The sequence below is a fragment of the Sorex araneus genome, chromosome 2, assembly GCF_027595985.1.
Source record: "Sorex araneus isolate mSorAra2 chromosome 2, mSorAra2.pri, whole genome shotgun sequence".
Lineage (NCBI taxonomy): Eukaryota > Metazoa > Chordata > Mammalia > Eulipotyphla > Soricidae > Sorex > Sorex araneus.
In genome coordinates, this window is record NC_073303.1 from 33,638,557 (window position 1) to 33,652,504 (window position 13,948).

At 42.2% G+C, this 13,948-nt stretch overlaps 1 protein-coding gene across 1 annotated transcript; it reads left to right on the forward strand.

Annotated features, from left to right (window-relative positions):
- Positions 1 to 207: 207 nt before the first annotated feature.
- On the forward strand, positions 208 to 8,764 carry TRIM10 (tripartite motif containing 10). Its single transcript, XM_004619644.3, has 7 exons — positions 208 to 636; positions 2,168 to 2,263; positions 2,839 to 3,069; positions 4,087 to 4,109; positions 4,569 to 4,684; positions 6,356 to 6,388; positions 8,247 to 8,764. Exons 1-7 carry the CDS (start codon positions 208 to 210, stop codon positions 8,762 to 8,764), a joined length of 1,446 nt encoding a protein of 481 aa, XP_004619701.3.
- The last annotated feature ends 5,184 nt before the right edge of the window (positions 8,765 to 13,948 follow it).

The window sequence follows — 13,948 nt, forward strand, 5'->3', positions numbered from 1 at the left end:
CTCTCTTTCTCTTTCTTTGTGTGTGAGTGAGAGAGAGTGTGCGAGAGAGAGACTATGAGGGTGTCGCCTATTTAATATGGCTGAGTGCAGGTGTGTGTTTTCACACTAACGTGAGCGTGAGCTGTCTGTCCTTACTTCTCTTTCAACCTTTCTGCCTCAGACCAGGAAAGAAGGTGGCCTTGAGGAGGCTGCAGGCAGAGCAGCACCATGGCCTCAGCCGCTTCCCTGACCAGCTTGGCAGACGAGGTCAATTGCCCCATCTGCCAAGGCATCTTGAGGGAACCTGTTACCATCGACTGTGGTCACAACTTCTGCCGAGGCTGCCTCACCCGATTCCTGGAGATCTCAGGCTCGGACCCTGAGGAGAACCCCACCTGCCCTCTCTGCAAGGAGCCTTTCCGCCCAGGGAACTTCCGACCCAACTGGCAGCTGGCCAGTGTGGTGGAGAACATCGAACGCCTCCGGCTGGTGCCCACATCAGACTCAGAGGAGAGGGACGTTTGCAGAGAGCACAGGGAGAAGGTCTACTTCTTCTGCGAGGATGATGAGATGCAACTGTGCGTGGTATGCCGGGAAGCTTGGGAGCACCGGTCCCACACCGTGCGTTTCCTGGAGGATGCAGCAGGGCCTTATAGGGTAGGAAAAAGGAATCCGGGACATTCCAGTGTGGGCTGGGATTGCACAGGATTATGAGAATCAGAGCCAACTTGTATATTATTTGGGTGCTCAAAAGTCAAATTATACCACCTACTTCTATCATCAGCTAGTCAATACACCCAGGCATTGTGTTTGTGTTTTAAGCATATTCTATGTAGCTTAGTTATGGCCAGTATATAATAAAAGTGAAATAAACACTTGAATGAATGAATGACCAAATTAAGGGTGTTTACCTGTGTCATGGATCAGTCAGGTATTTCTGGGGATGTCTAATTTGCACTTGAAGTAATGATTATATGAACACAGAAATAGTATATGTGTATATAGTTTTTATATACTTATTTTACATGTTTACCAGTGTGCATGTATTTGGGGGAATTCTGACTATTTGAGTACATTAATATAACTGAGCATTCATATCTATGAAAAGATAGTTGTTTACATATATTCAGGTTGGACACATGTATGTGGTATGCATTTTTGTGTCATTTTTATGAAATGATTTTGGGTTAGCTTTTGTTGTTTGTGTACTATGTCTTAGTACAAGTGGTTTTATGTATATCAATTTATTAATTAGCATCTGATGGTGAAAATTTTATATTTATTTCAAAATGAACTATGTGAACATTTCTAAGTGTTTACCTATTCCTTACTATTCTAGACTATGCCATTTTAAAAATAGTTCACTGGTTATTTTGGCATCATCAAGTTTCTTCTTTCTACTAAGAATTATATACTGAAAATGACTTTTTTTTTTAGCTTTTTGGGTCACACCTGGCTATGCACAGGGGTTATTCCTGGTTCTGCACTCAGGAATTACTCCTGGTGGTGCTCAGGGGACCATACTGGATGCTGGGAATCGAACCCGGATTGGCCGCATGCAAGGCAAACGCTCTAGCCGCTGTGCTATTGCTCCAGCCCTGAAAATGACTTATTTATTTATTTTGCTTTTTGGGTCACACCTGGCGATGCACAGGGTTACTCCTGACTCTGCACTCAGAAATTACTCCTGGCGGTGCTCAGGGAACCATATGGGATGCTGGGAATCGAACCTGGGTCGGCCGTGTGCAAGGCAAACGCCCTACCCTCTGTGCTATCGCTCCAGCCCCTGAAAATGACTTCTACACACAAGAAAAGATTGTTCTCTTAAGGGCATTATAAAAGTCAAATGATTTTAAATAATTTGTTTCAAGGATTGTACAGATATTTGGTATTACTTTCCAAAATCAAGAGAAGTTAGGGTGTTTAACAATAAAGAAAAAAGAAAGGAAAGCTCAGATGGGAAGACTGAATCACAGTCTGCAATTGCATTGAATAGGAGGGAGATTTAATCAAAATTCTTAGAGAATAAGAAAGAGGATCAAGACCCAAAGACTGTCAAGGATGACTATATCTGGTAATTTTCTCTTAGCTCACCCCATTCCTGAAGGCAGCTGAGATGACAGGTCGGATGAGATGATTCCCCTTAACAAATCATTTACATCTTAAATATTTTAGCTCTTTCTCTCAGGAACAAATTCAGAAGTGTCTTGAGAGTCTAAGAAAAGAGAGAGAAGAGATACAAGGAATCCAGTCAAGAGAAAATCAGAGGATACAAGTCCTCCTGGTAAGTCATCACCCTGAAATGGAGATACCATTACATATGGGGCTCTGCAATTATTCTGAGTTTGAAGCACAACCCTGACACCAACTTCTGATAACTCCATGATCTCTGTCAATTCTCTGTCCTTAGTTTACTCATCTCTGTAGATGAGATTAAAAATCTTCACTCTCTCATAGAAATATTGTTAGGATTAAATGAGGTTTTATCTAGAATGAGGCTCAGTGTATGCTTCATAAAAGGCAGGAAGTACCATGTTCCTACCCATCTATCTCCCTTATATCTCCTCTAGTCCTACCCTTACAGAACACACAGAAAGGATACCAAAGCTATATGGACCGTCCAACTCCTAGAAATGGTGTGGGAAGTGGAAAGGAAATTAGACAACAACTCCCAGTGTGTCTGGGAAACAGAGTGGCAGAGTGGATAGCAGGACACTCTAATTTTATCACTAACCCTTGGTGGATGTGGTTCTGGGGCAGAATAGAGATGTAGTGATGAAAGGAAGAAAAAGGTAGTGGTGAAACTGAGACAGACGAGACGGAGAAATAATTCCACCTGCCTTCTTCTGAACCCCTCAGACTCAGGTGGCGACCAAGAGACAAAAAGTGATTTCTGAGTTTGCACATCTGAGCCAGTTCCTGGAGGAACAGCAGGGCATCCTCTTAGCTCAACTGGAGAGACTAGATGGGGACATCTTGAAGCAACGGGATGAGTTTGATGCCCTGGTCACTGGGGAGATCTGCCGGTTTAGTGCTCTGATTACAGAACTGGAGGAGAAGAGCGAGAGGTCAGCAAGGGAGCTCCTGATGGTAAGACCTGATACCTTCTGCCACACTCACCTGTGCTCGAACCTGACTTACTGCAGCCTCACTTTGCCTGAGCCATATCTCCTTCTGTCACATTCCTGCCTTCCCAGTGGAAGATGAGTCACGGTACCAGAAGATCTAGATTTTAGTTCCTGCTTCTCCAGGAGTTTCTGTTCTCTTTACTTTCTGGTTTCTGCAACTAGTCCCATAAAATAAGAAGAAACTTTTCTTGTCTATCCCATGGGGATTTTGTGAGGATCCAAAGGTAAAATTCAAGTGAAAGTACTTTTAAAAAGCATCATATACAAACAAATGTCAGGTGTATTTTCAAGACTAACTTCTCTGTGCTGAAATCTACTAATAGGAAACTGAAAAACTGAGGCCTTGATTAGGGCTTGTTTTTGTCAACTTTACCATGTGTGTCTCAAGGCTTTGAGCCTCATGATCTCAGAAGCCTGGCGAATCTTTTTTTTTTTTTTTAATTTTTTTTTTTTTTTGCTTTTTGGGTCACACCCGGTGATGCACAGGGGTTACTCCTGGCTCTGCACTCAGGAATTACTCCTGGCGGTGCTCAGGGGACCATATGGGACTCTGGGAATCGAACCCGGGTTGGCCGCATGCAAGGCAAATGCCCTACCCGCTGTGCTATTGCTCCAACCCCAGCCTGGCGAATCTTAAGACACCTGCATTCCTATGAATCTGGTGTTCTTTTTTTAAAAAATAATTTTATTTAATTTTTGCTTTTTGGGTCACATCCTGCGATGCTCAGGGGTTACTCCTGGCTCTGCACTCAGGAATTCCTCCTGGCGGTGCTTGGGGGACCATATGGGATGCTGGGAATCGAGCCCGAGTCGGCCGCGTACAAGGCAAACGCCCTACCCGCTGTGCTATCACTCCAGCCCCTGGTGTTCTTCTTCTATCCAGAGTGAGAGGTGTGGTACTTGGGGATTTTTTAGTTATAAGAAAAGTGGGAGGGGAAATTGGAAACTGAATCCCTTCTCTCTTTTTCTCTTTTCTCAGGATATCCGAAGTACTCTTATAAGGTAATAGTTTTTCTCTTCTTTTATCTATAATTGTGCAAATACATAAACCACATGCCTAGTTACTACCATACATACAACATTCTTTTGGGAGGGTGTTTGGCCACATACGGCAGTGCTCAGGGGTTACTCCTGGCTGTGCACTCATAGTGGGCTCAGGGGACCATATGGTATGCCAGAAATCAAACCCGTGTGGTCTGCATGTGAAGCGAGCGCCTTACCCACAGTCCTGTCTCTTTGGCCCTCATTTTGGATAAAAATTCCCAAGTAAAGATTCATCTATGCAAATGTCTAGCCATAGATAACACATTCTTGGACCACATAGTGTTGTCCAAGAAGATCTGTCGGGTCTACCCTACATGCTGGATATCTGTTGAAACTACCACCTCCAGTACCAATTCAGGAAGGCTGCCACAAACATCTGGAGACATAGCTAAGGAGGATACTTTCCTGTGTCCCTAGATGTGAAACCAGAAAGTGTCGGAAACCAGAAGCTGTGTCCCCTGAGCTGGGCCAGAGGATTCGGGACTTCCCCCATCAGGCTCTCCCGCTGCAGAGAGAGATGAAGATGTTTTTGGGTAAGAATACCTGAGGCCTCTTCAGCAGAGGTGGCCTTGAAGCCTGAGTGTAGAAATGGCCGAAATGTTCCACTTTGTGGCAGAGTGTCATCCTTTCTGAGCTCGATTTCCTTATTTGCATATTTTTTATGAGTCTGATGATCAGGATGATAGACAATGAAGAGAGATAATTAAGGTGACGATTTCAGGAAAAAAATTAACTGATATGAAAAGTAATTAAATCAATTGGCACTAAAGATAGTAAAGTCTGTCATACTTAATTAAGTCTTTCTACAGAGGCATTTGTAACACATTATGTATTTGATGATAAACATTGTTTATCAAGGACCAGTGATTGTATTTTCCTTTGCCTAATGGTAGCTGATTTCTTTCTCTTCTTTTTTCTTCATTTTCTCCTTGTTTGTATACTGATCAGAGTTGGACTGCCACTGTTGGGACGATACACCCTTTTCCTAGAACAAGTAGTGGTGGTAACAGAGAGTGTGGAGGTTTGAAATGAGAACAGGAATGTGGTTCTCTGCCAATACCTCCCTTCCCTCTCATGACATCCTGAGTGATGACCCATATTTCTAAATGACAAATGCACAAAAAATGTCATCCACTATATGTACTCCCAGTTTCTAGGAAGTCAAAGAATTTTACTCTAGGGGCTGGAGAGATAGCACAGCGAATAGGGCGTTGCCTATTCGACTCAGGTTCAATTCCCAGCATCCCATATGGTCACCCAAGCGCCGCCAGGAGTAATTCCTGAGTGCATGAGCCAGGAATAACCCCTGTGCATTGCTGGGTGTGACCAAAAAAAAAAAAAAGAAAAAAAGAATTTTACTCTAATATTAATCTGACCTTTGATTATCCCCCAAATTATTCCCAAGTAAAATAAAAAAAATATCAAGCTACTTATCCATTCACCAAGTGGATGTCTCTAGAGCATTTATTATGTGTTAGGCTCTGAGAGCACAAAGATAAAGAGACAGACCAACATGGCCCCTGCCTGCTCAAAAGCTGTATATATGTCCCTAGCTGGACCTCAGCTAGATCTCAAAATGAGGCTCATAATAAATAGCATCAACCCTGTGGACTCATAGAAATGAGGGGTTTTTTTTTTTTTTGCTTTTTGGGTCACACCCAGCGATGCCCAGGGGTTATTCCTGGCTCTGCACTCAGGAATTACCCCTGGCGGTGCTCAGGGGACCATATGGGGTGCTGGGAATCGAACTCGGGTCGGCTGCATGCAAGGCAAACACCCTACGTGCTGTGCTATCGCTCCAGCCCCAGAAATGAGATTTTTCAGCCCCACTCCAGTCCACCTGAAATCAGAAACTTGTGTGTTTTAGTATTTTCTCTAGGACATACTGACACAACCCTAAATTCATAACCTCCATTCTAGAACGTTTCAATTTCCACTCTTTGGGTCTAGGCTTCCTCATTCTTAAAGTGTTCTGTGATTTTGTGATACTAATAAAGTCTGTTTGTTTTTTTTGGGGGTGTATCAGGCTATGCTCAGGGCTTTCTCCTGACTCTGTGCTCAGGGATCACTCCTGGTACAATTTGGGGGACCATATGTGGTGAAGGGATGTAATTAACATCAAGCACATGAAAGCAAACACTCTATACTCTCTCTCTGGACCCGAGGCTAATGAAATTGCTATCTCTTTTATTTTCTCTTTACAGAAAAACTCAGCTTTGAATTGGATTATGAACCAGGTAAATAGCCTATGTCAGGATGGGAGAGAATGAGAAATTTTTTATATATTTTAATTTTTTTGGAGCACCATGATTTGCACACAGTGTTTCAAGATCACACTTTCCACCAAATGTTGTCTTCCCTCCATCATAGTTTCGGGGTACCCAGACTCCACCCTTTTTCAGATCAGTTCTGTAGACCAGTTCTATTGTCTTTGACAACTTGTTAATCCCCTACTATGCTTCTTTATATCCTACAAGAAGACAGGTAATTCTGTATCTATTCCTCTTCTAACATACTTCACTCATAGCGGCAAATTGAGTGGTTTTGGTTTTTCCTTATAGTTATAGTTGAGTACTATTCCATTGTGTATATATGCCGTAATGCCTTTATTGATGCATTTGTTCTTCAGCACTTGGGTTGTTTCCCAATCTTGGCTATTGTGAGTCATACTGCATGAACATAGAAACACAAATCTTTTTTTTTTTAAATAGTGCTTTGGGGCTCTTGGGGTAGATGTCAAGAGGTGGAATTGCTAGGTCATATGAAAATTCAATCTTTAGCTTTTCTAGGGTGTTTATATTGTTTTCCAGAAAGTTTGAATGAGTAAACAGGGAATTAGAAAATTTTTAAAAGGCACCATGCAGAACCATGAAGATAGGATAATTCCACATCTGCCACACATCCACATAAAGATCATGTTTTTAAGGGCGTGTGATAAGAGGATATAAAGATTAGATCAGAGTGGTCATTGTATACCAAAAAATATTTCCAGGGTGAGGCTAATTTTGATCTGGATTTAGAATTCCATTTTTGGAGCTGTTGGGAATCTTACTCCTTTTCAGATCATGTCCTAAATAAAAGTTAGAAGCAGGGCAGAATGAAAAGAATTTACTTCACTAAAGGTCACTGTTCCCAACCTGTCAGCCAAAGATCTGAGAATTTATTGAGTTTTTCCAAAACTCATGGACATTCTGAATTTATGAATTTGTCTCAGTATATGGATATAAAAGTAACAATATATAAGACCTGAAGAAATTTTTATGTTAAAAAAATGGTCCTCGCTTACTAAGGTGGGGGACAGAGGTCAGGAGGTTGATGGGAGCACACTGAGACAATGGTGGAGAGAAACAGGACACTATGGTGTAGGGTACTGGGTGTCATGTCAGAGCATTGTATTCATAAAACCCTATTGTTAATAGTATTGTAAATAATGCTGCCTGAATTTTTAAAAGTGGTTCTCTAACACTGACAGTTTTAGCATTACCAAGGCAGTATGAACACCTATAGGTAATTCAGGGAATCTTCTGGAAGCAAAGACTATAAATGAGTCATAGATGCCTACAGAGAAGTTATGATGCTTGTACTGAAGGAAGAATGTCTCCATCCTCTGATAAAAGATACAGGAGTGGGAAGTTATGATGATTTGTGGCAGGAGAAGACCAGAGCAGACACGCACACTGGAGGCAACTGGCTTTCAGGGAGCAAAATTGGGTTTCACAAGACCGCACAGACCAAACAATGCATGAATATCTCAGCTAACATGGCCTCTAAAGCCAGTTTGAATTACTAGGACCATTGAATTACTAGGACCGCAGTGCTCAGAGTACCATGCTGTGTCAGAAATCAAACTTGGGAACCTTATATGGGAGGTGCTCTTCAAGTCATCTCCTCAGTTCATTACCTGCGAGATGTCTCAGGTGGGGTGAAGTCTGAAAGTCCATGTTTCTAGTAAATTCCCAGGCTAGTAGGTCTGTATGTACCCTATACCTGTCAGTAATAAAAGAACTAAGAGATTCATGCCAAGGAGACTTCTTAGGTCTTCCTTGAAAGTAATAACATGCCTTCTGACATCAGCATCCTTTTGTTTCCCCACAGCTCACATCTCTCTGGACCCTCAGACATCCCACCCTAAGCTTCTGCTGTCTGAGGATAACCAGCAGGCTAAGTTCTCCTACAAATGGCAAAATTCTCCAGACAACTTTCGTCGTTTTGACCGGGCCACCTGTGTCCTTGCCCAGGGTGGCTTCACTGAGGGGAGGCATACCTGGGTCGTGAGTGTGGACCTGGCCCACGGGGGCAGCTGCACCATCGGTGTGGTGAATGAGGACGTGCAGAGGAAGGGGGAGCTGAGACTGCGGCCGGAAGAGGGCGTGTGGGCAGTGAGGCTGGCCTGGGGTTTTGTTTCTGCTCTGGGCTCCTTCCCCACAAGACTGACCCTGGAGGAGCAGCCCCGGCAGGTTAGGGTGTCTCTTGACTATGAGGTGGGCTGGGTGACCTTTGTCAATGCTGTCACCCAAGAGCCCATCTACACCTTCACTGTCTCCTTTACCCAGAAGGTCTTCCCATTTTTTGGGCTTTGGGGTCGAGGGTCTAGTTTATCTCTGAACAACTGAGAGGGCACAGTTAACTTTTGCAGTATTCTAAGAGAGGATTATATGAAATTAACTCTTGGCAGAGTCACCTAGAAGATTTGGAATAGAAATGACTGCATAGAGGATATGATAGTCAGACTTTGGCAGGGGACAAAGTTGTGTGGCTTGAATTTGCTGACCAAGTCCTTTCCTCAACACCCAGTGGATAGTAATGGTATCCAAGGATTTGGATACCCTCTTCACTACAATCCCCATAAGACACATAAGTAGCCATGTAAAGAATATCCTTCTTGTTTCCAGAAGACCCAGGTTCAGGAGATAGCTTGTGATGAACCAATTTTGTGGTCTCTTAAGTACACCTATCTTCATTCTGATATTCTCTCAAAACTTGAGCTTTCTTTGTTAATATCTTCAATGTGTATTGTATGTTAACTATGAACCAATAAGCATGGTAACTACTGGTGAAATAAAAGGAAAATTAATAATAGGTCCCATATCTGAAGAAGTTTATGGAAAGAGACAGACAAAAGTAGGAAATTACGTCACAATAATAGGATGACTCCGGGATAAGGGTTTCTAAGAAAAGGATTATGATCCTTACTCAGCTTGGGTAAATTGGTGATTGTTTTCTGGAATAAGAACACTAAAAGATGGGCCTTGTGAATGATAAAAGGAATAAGCATATTAGTTAGAAGGAATGGCAGAGAACTGACTGGTCGGTCTGTGACCAATGGGACACTGAGTCATGTCCAATATTCATGAGTAGTTGTGCTATCATCTCAATACCACTCATTACTCATTATTCCTTCTGGTGGTATCATTTCTGACTCAGATGAAGATGTCAGACTCTCATGGAAGGGTCTATGGTGGCCTGGTCATAAACTATAACCCAAGTACCACAGTCAACCCTTAAAATATCTTTCTCATCTGTTGAAAATAGAGATGGTGGAAAGAAATAATTCGGAATATGTATACTTTGAGGACACAAACCTGCCATCTTTTTTTTTTTTTTTTTGCTTTTTGGGCCACACCTGGCAATGCACAGGGGTTGCTCCTGGCTCATGCACTCAGGAATCACTCCTGGCGGTGCTCAGGGGACCATATGGGATGCTGGGAATCGAACCCGGGTCGACCACATGCAAGGAAATCGCCTTACCCGCTGTGCTATCACTCCAGCCCTAAACCTGCCATCTTATAACATGCTGGTTTATTGTCAGTAATGCTCTTTCTCAATAATTAATGTAAAAAAAGGAAATAACTGAGCTGTTGAAGCAATAATAGCACCATCTGTACTCTTGTACTGGATAAAGCATTCTAGGAGGAGGCAGGGGTTGAACTGGATTATCTGTGGCCCAAAGAATCGAGACTACTCTCGAGTTGGACAAGAAGGCTGAAAATATGAGGGAGTAGGTGGAAGAATGGAGAGAATTAGAAATTTGAAAAAGATGCGTGGATTTGGTATGGAGAGATCTGGAAGCTAAGTGGTGCTATGGAAAAAAGATATAGATCTAGATGACCAGAGATCCCCTTTTCTGAAACTGGAACTCAGATCTCTTGGCTTATAAGGAAGGAGTATTGGCTTCAGGACGTCCCCTCCTGACTCCATATCAAAATCTCAAGATGCCTAAGTTTTTTATTTTTTCTATCAGGAGGTGTTATATTGATATTTAATGTAAGCACATCCTCCCACATGCTTTAAATCATCCATAGATGATTTCTAGTATCTAAAACAATGTAATGATACTTAAATAAATGTAACACTATACATGAAAAAAGACAAGAATAAAGTCTGTACTTGATCAATACAAACGTAACCTTTGTAGACTTATCTATGTAGCATGCGTTTCCATCTGCAGCTGGTTAAATCCATGGGTAAAGAGAGCCTTCTTTATTGTCATGACACATTCCGTTTCCTTGTTCTTGTTGGTGTTATCTTTTAATTATGTTTAAGCATGTCCTGTGACAATCTCACTAATATTATTCTATTAAAATATAAATCTATAATGAAATTATTGCATCTATTTATTCTGTTCAGCACAAACCGAAATTTTTATTGTTTCCTATTTTATTGGAAAATAGGGGGAAGTACAGGGAGGACAGAAAAATGTACATTTGACAAAAGAGACAGAAACAACTCCTTACATGACCAAACATATCAAAAGCTCTCAAGCCTAGGATTTCACAAAATAAGTAGAGCACATTTCTGTTTATTTTTAACTTTATTTAAAAAAATATATTGTCATTTAGGTGATATGGTTGCAGTATTGTTTATATATTGATGTACGAAATTACTTCACACCATCACTACCAAGGCACCCAGGATCCTCTACCCTGTCCTTATGTCACCTCTGGTCCAATCTTCCTCGCTCCCTCCCTGCCCTATCCCCACTGTTTGCTGATTATCAATTATGGTTTTGATGCATGCTGTTTCCTCACCTTACCATCACAAGGTTCCTTAAACCCTCTACCTATGCATCCTATGCTACCTATGCATGCTTGTCCGGTCCACCTCACTGTTCCCCTGCTCCCACTTGCAACCTAGTACTCTTAGGTCTGTAATCGAGAGCCTAGTGTTTATTATAAATTGATATTTCTCTATCCTTGATTTGTTTCTCTATATAGCACAAATAAGTGACATCATCTGGTATTTGTCCTTCTACTTTAGACTTATTTTGTTTAACCTGTAACAACCCTCCAGTTGCATCCACATTGCAATAAATTATACAATTTTCTCCCAGCTGCACATTGTTTCACTGTGTTTGTGTGCCAAAAATTCCCTAATGATTCACTTATGATTGGACTTTGGGATTGTCTCCATATCCTGGCTAGAAACCTAAGTGTGAATATACCTTTTATGAATTACTATTTTTATGTCTGGGGGGTAGATGTCCAGAAGTGGATGCCCAGCCAGGATCTCCATTCTTAACTATTTTTTTTTCTTCTGGGGTTGGCAACACCAGCTATACTCAGGCCTTTCTCCTGACTGTGCTTAGGGATCACTCCTGACAGTGCTCAGAGGACTGAGCTGGGAATTGAACCTGGGTCAGCTGCATGCAAGGCAAGTGTCTTAACCCCTGTACTTTCTCTCCTGTCCTAATTTGCATATACTGAACCAACAGTACCTTAAAATCAAAAGAAAATGGAAATGTTGCTCAAAAACAAAAAAAACAGAAACTACAACTCAATATCCCTAGTGAACACTATGCAAAAATCCTCAACAAAATCTTAGCAACCCAAATATAACAGCATATCAAAAGGATCATACAATAATCTAAAACCATACAAGAAAAATACTAAATATTCTGTCACTGTCATCCCGTTGCTCATCGATTTGTTTGAGCGGGCACCAGTAATGTCTCTCTTTGAGAGACTTATTGTTACCGTTTTTGGCATATCCAAAAATAAGAAAAACACTAAAATCATACAAGAAGTATTTTAGTTATTTATTTTAGCTGGGTGTTTTCAAATAACTGTTAGCTTCTACAGCAAGTGTGTATGGAGATCCTGGTCACCTGGAGGTCATTTAGCACTTAAAATTTGTAACTCCATAAAATAGCTCTCTCTGATTCTCTCTGTCTTTCTGTCTCTGTCTCTCTCTCTCTCTCTTCCCCACCCCCCCAAGTATTGTAGCAACATTCAGTGGTGCTCAGGCTTACTCCTGGCTCTGTGTTCAGGGATCACTCCTGGCAGTGCTCAGGGGATCAAACCCAGGTCAGTTAGATGCAAGGTAAGTGCTCTACCCATTGTACTATAGCTCTGACCTTGATATAAAGCTTATTATTGCCCCCATTTTAAAGTGCAGAAAGCTGAGGCTTAGTGAGGTTTGATCTGTGCTTAAACAAGATTATGCAACCAAGACTTTAATCAGGGGCTGGAGAGATAGCACAGCGGGTAGGGCGTTTGCCTTGCACGCGGCCGACCCGGGATCAAATCCCAGCATCCCATATGGTCCCCTGAGCACGGCCAGGGGTAATTCCTGAGTGCAGAGCCAGGAGTGACCCCTGTGCATCGCCGGATGTGACCCCAAAAAAAGCAAAAAAAAAAAAGACTTTAATCAATGTCTTTCTCAGAACTCTTTTTCTTTTTTTCTTTTTGGGTGACACCCGGCGATGCACAAGGATTACTCCTGGCTCATGCACTCAGGAATTACTCCTAGCGGTGCTCGGAGGACCATATAGGATGCTGGGAATTGAACCCGGGTTGGCCGAGTGCAAGGCAAACGCCGTACCTGCTGTGCTATTGTTCCAGCCCCTCTCTCAGAACTCTTAGCCACAGTACAACACTGCCTTGTTCAGTGACCCAGCTGGTCTGGCGAATAATTTTAACTGACAGACAATTCCCCAGCTTTGTTTTCAAAAGAAAATTTCTATTTCAGGGCCAGAAAGATAGCACAGTGGGTAAGATACATGCAATACATGTGGCTAACCAGGATTTGATCCACAGCACCCCACATGGTCCCCTGTGTAACAACAGGAGTTATTGACTGCAGAGCCAAACTAAGCCCTGAGCAGTGCTGTGTGTGGCCCCCAAACAAAAAAATCAAAAGAAAATTTATTTTTCTTATAATGAGCCACAAAAGTGTTAGTGAGTAAAAATTCTCATATTTACTTTACTTGCACCTGTTCCTCTCACTTAAAGTTTACTGATTGAGAGTTTGTTGTTGGTAAAAGAGGAAGTGCATAGATCTTAAAACAAAGTGCCTTCAAAATATAGCAACTCAATAAATCTCCAGGCTCTGCTTGACATAGAACCTGGACTTAGGTTCTTGGTCGCAGGACATGAGGTATTCATCTTTTTTTTTTCTTTGGTTTTTGGGTCACACCTGGCGATGCACAGGGGTCACTCCTGGCTCTGCACTCAGGAATTACTCCTGGCGGTGCTCAGGGGACAATATGGGATGCTGGGATTCGAACCCGGGTCGGCCGCGTGCAAGGCAAATGCCCTACCCGCTGTGCTATTGCTCCAGCCCCATGAGGTATTCATCTTGTCTCTAATATTACTATGAGACTGTGAGAGATAGGATCATCATCAGTTCATTGGGACCATGGAGAACCTGACCTACAAACTGTGGGAGCCACAAACATTGCCTAGTTTAGGTAGGAATTTTAGTTAATTGTCCAAGTTTCAGAAGGTCATACACCAGAATTGTTTGTGAGAATGATGAGAGAGGGTTTGTTCAGGAGATGGTATCCATGAAAGTACACC

Excerpts from the sequence above, each read along its gene's own strand:
- TRIM10 (XM_004619644.3), top strand. The coding sequence starts at position 208 with ATGGCCTCAGCCGCTTCCCTGACCAGCTTGGCAGACGAGGTCAATTGC. Across the intron at positions 637-2,167 it reads ATGCAGCAGGGCCTTATAGG|GAACAAATTCAGAAGTGTCT; the intron begins GTAGGAAAAAGG and ends TCTTTCTCTCAG. Across the intron at positions 3,070-4,086 it reads CAGCAAGGGAGCTCCTGATG|GATATCCGAAGTACTCTTAT; the intron begins GTAAGACCTGAT and ends CTCTTTTCTCAG.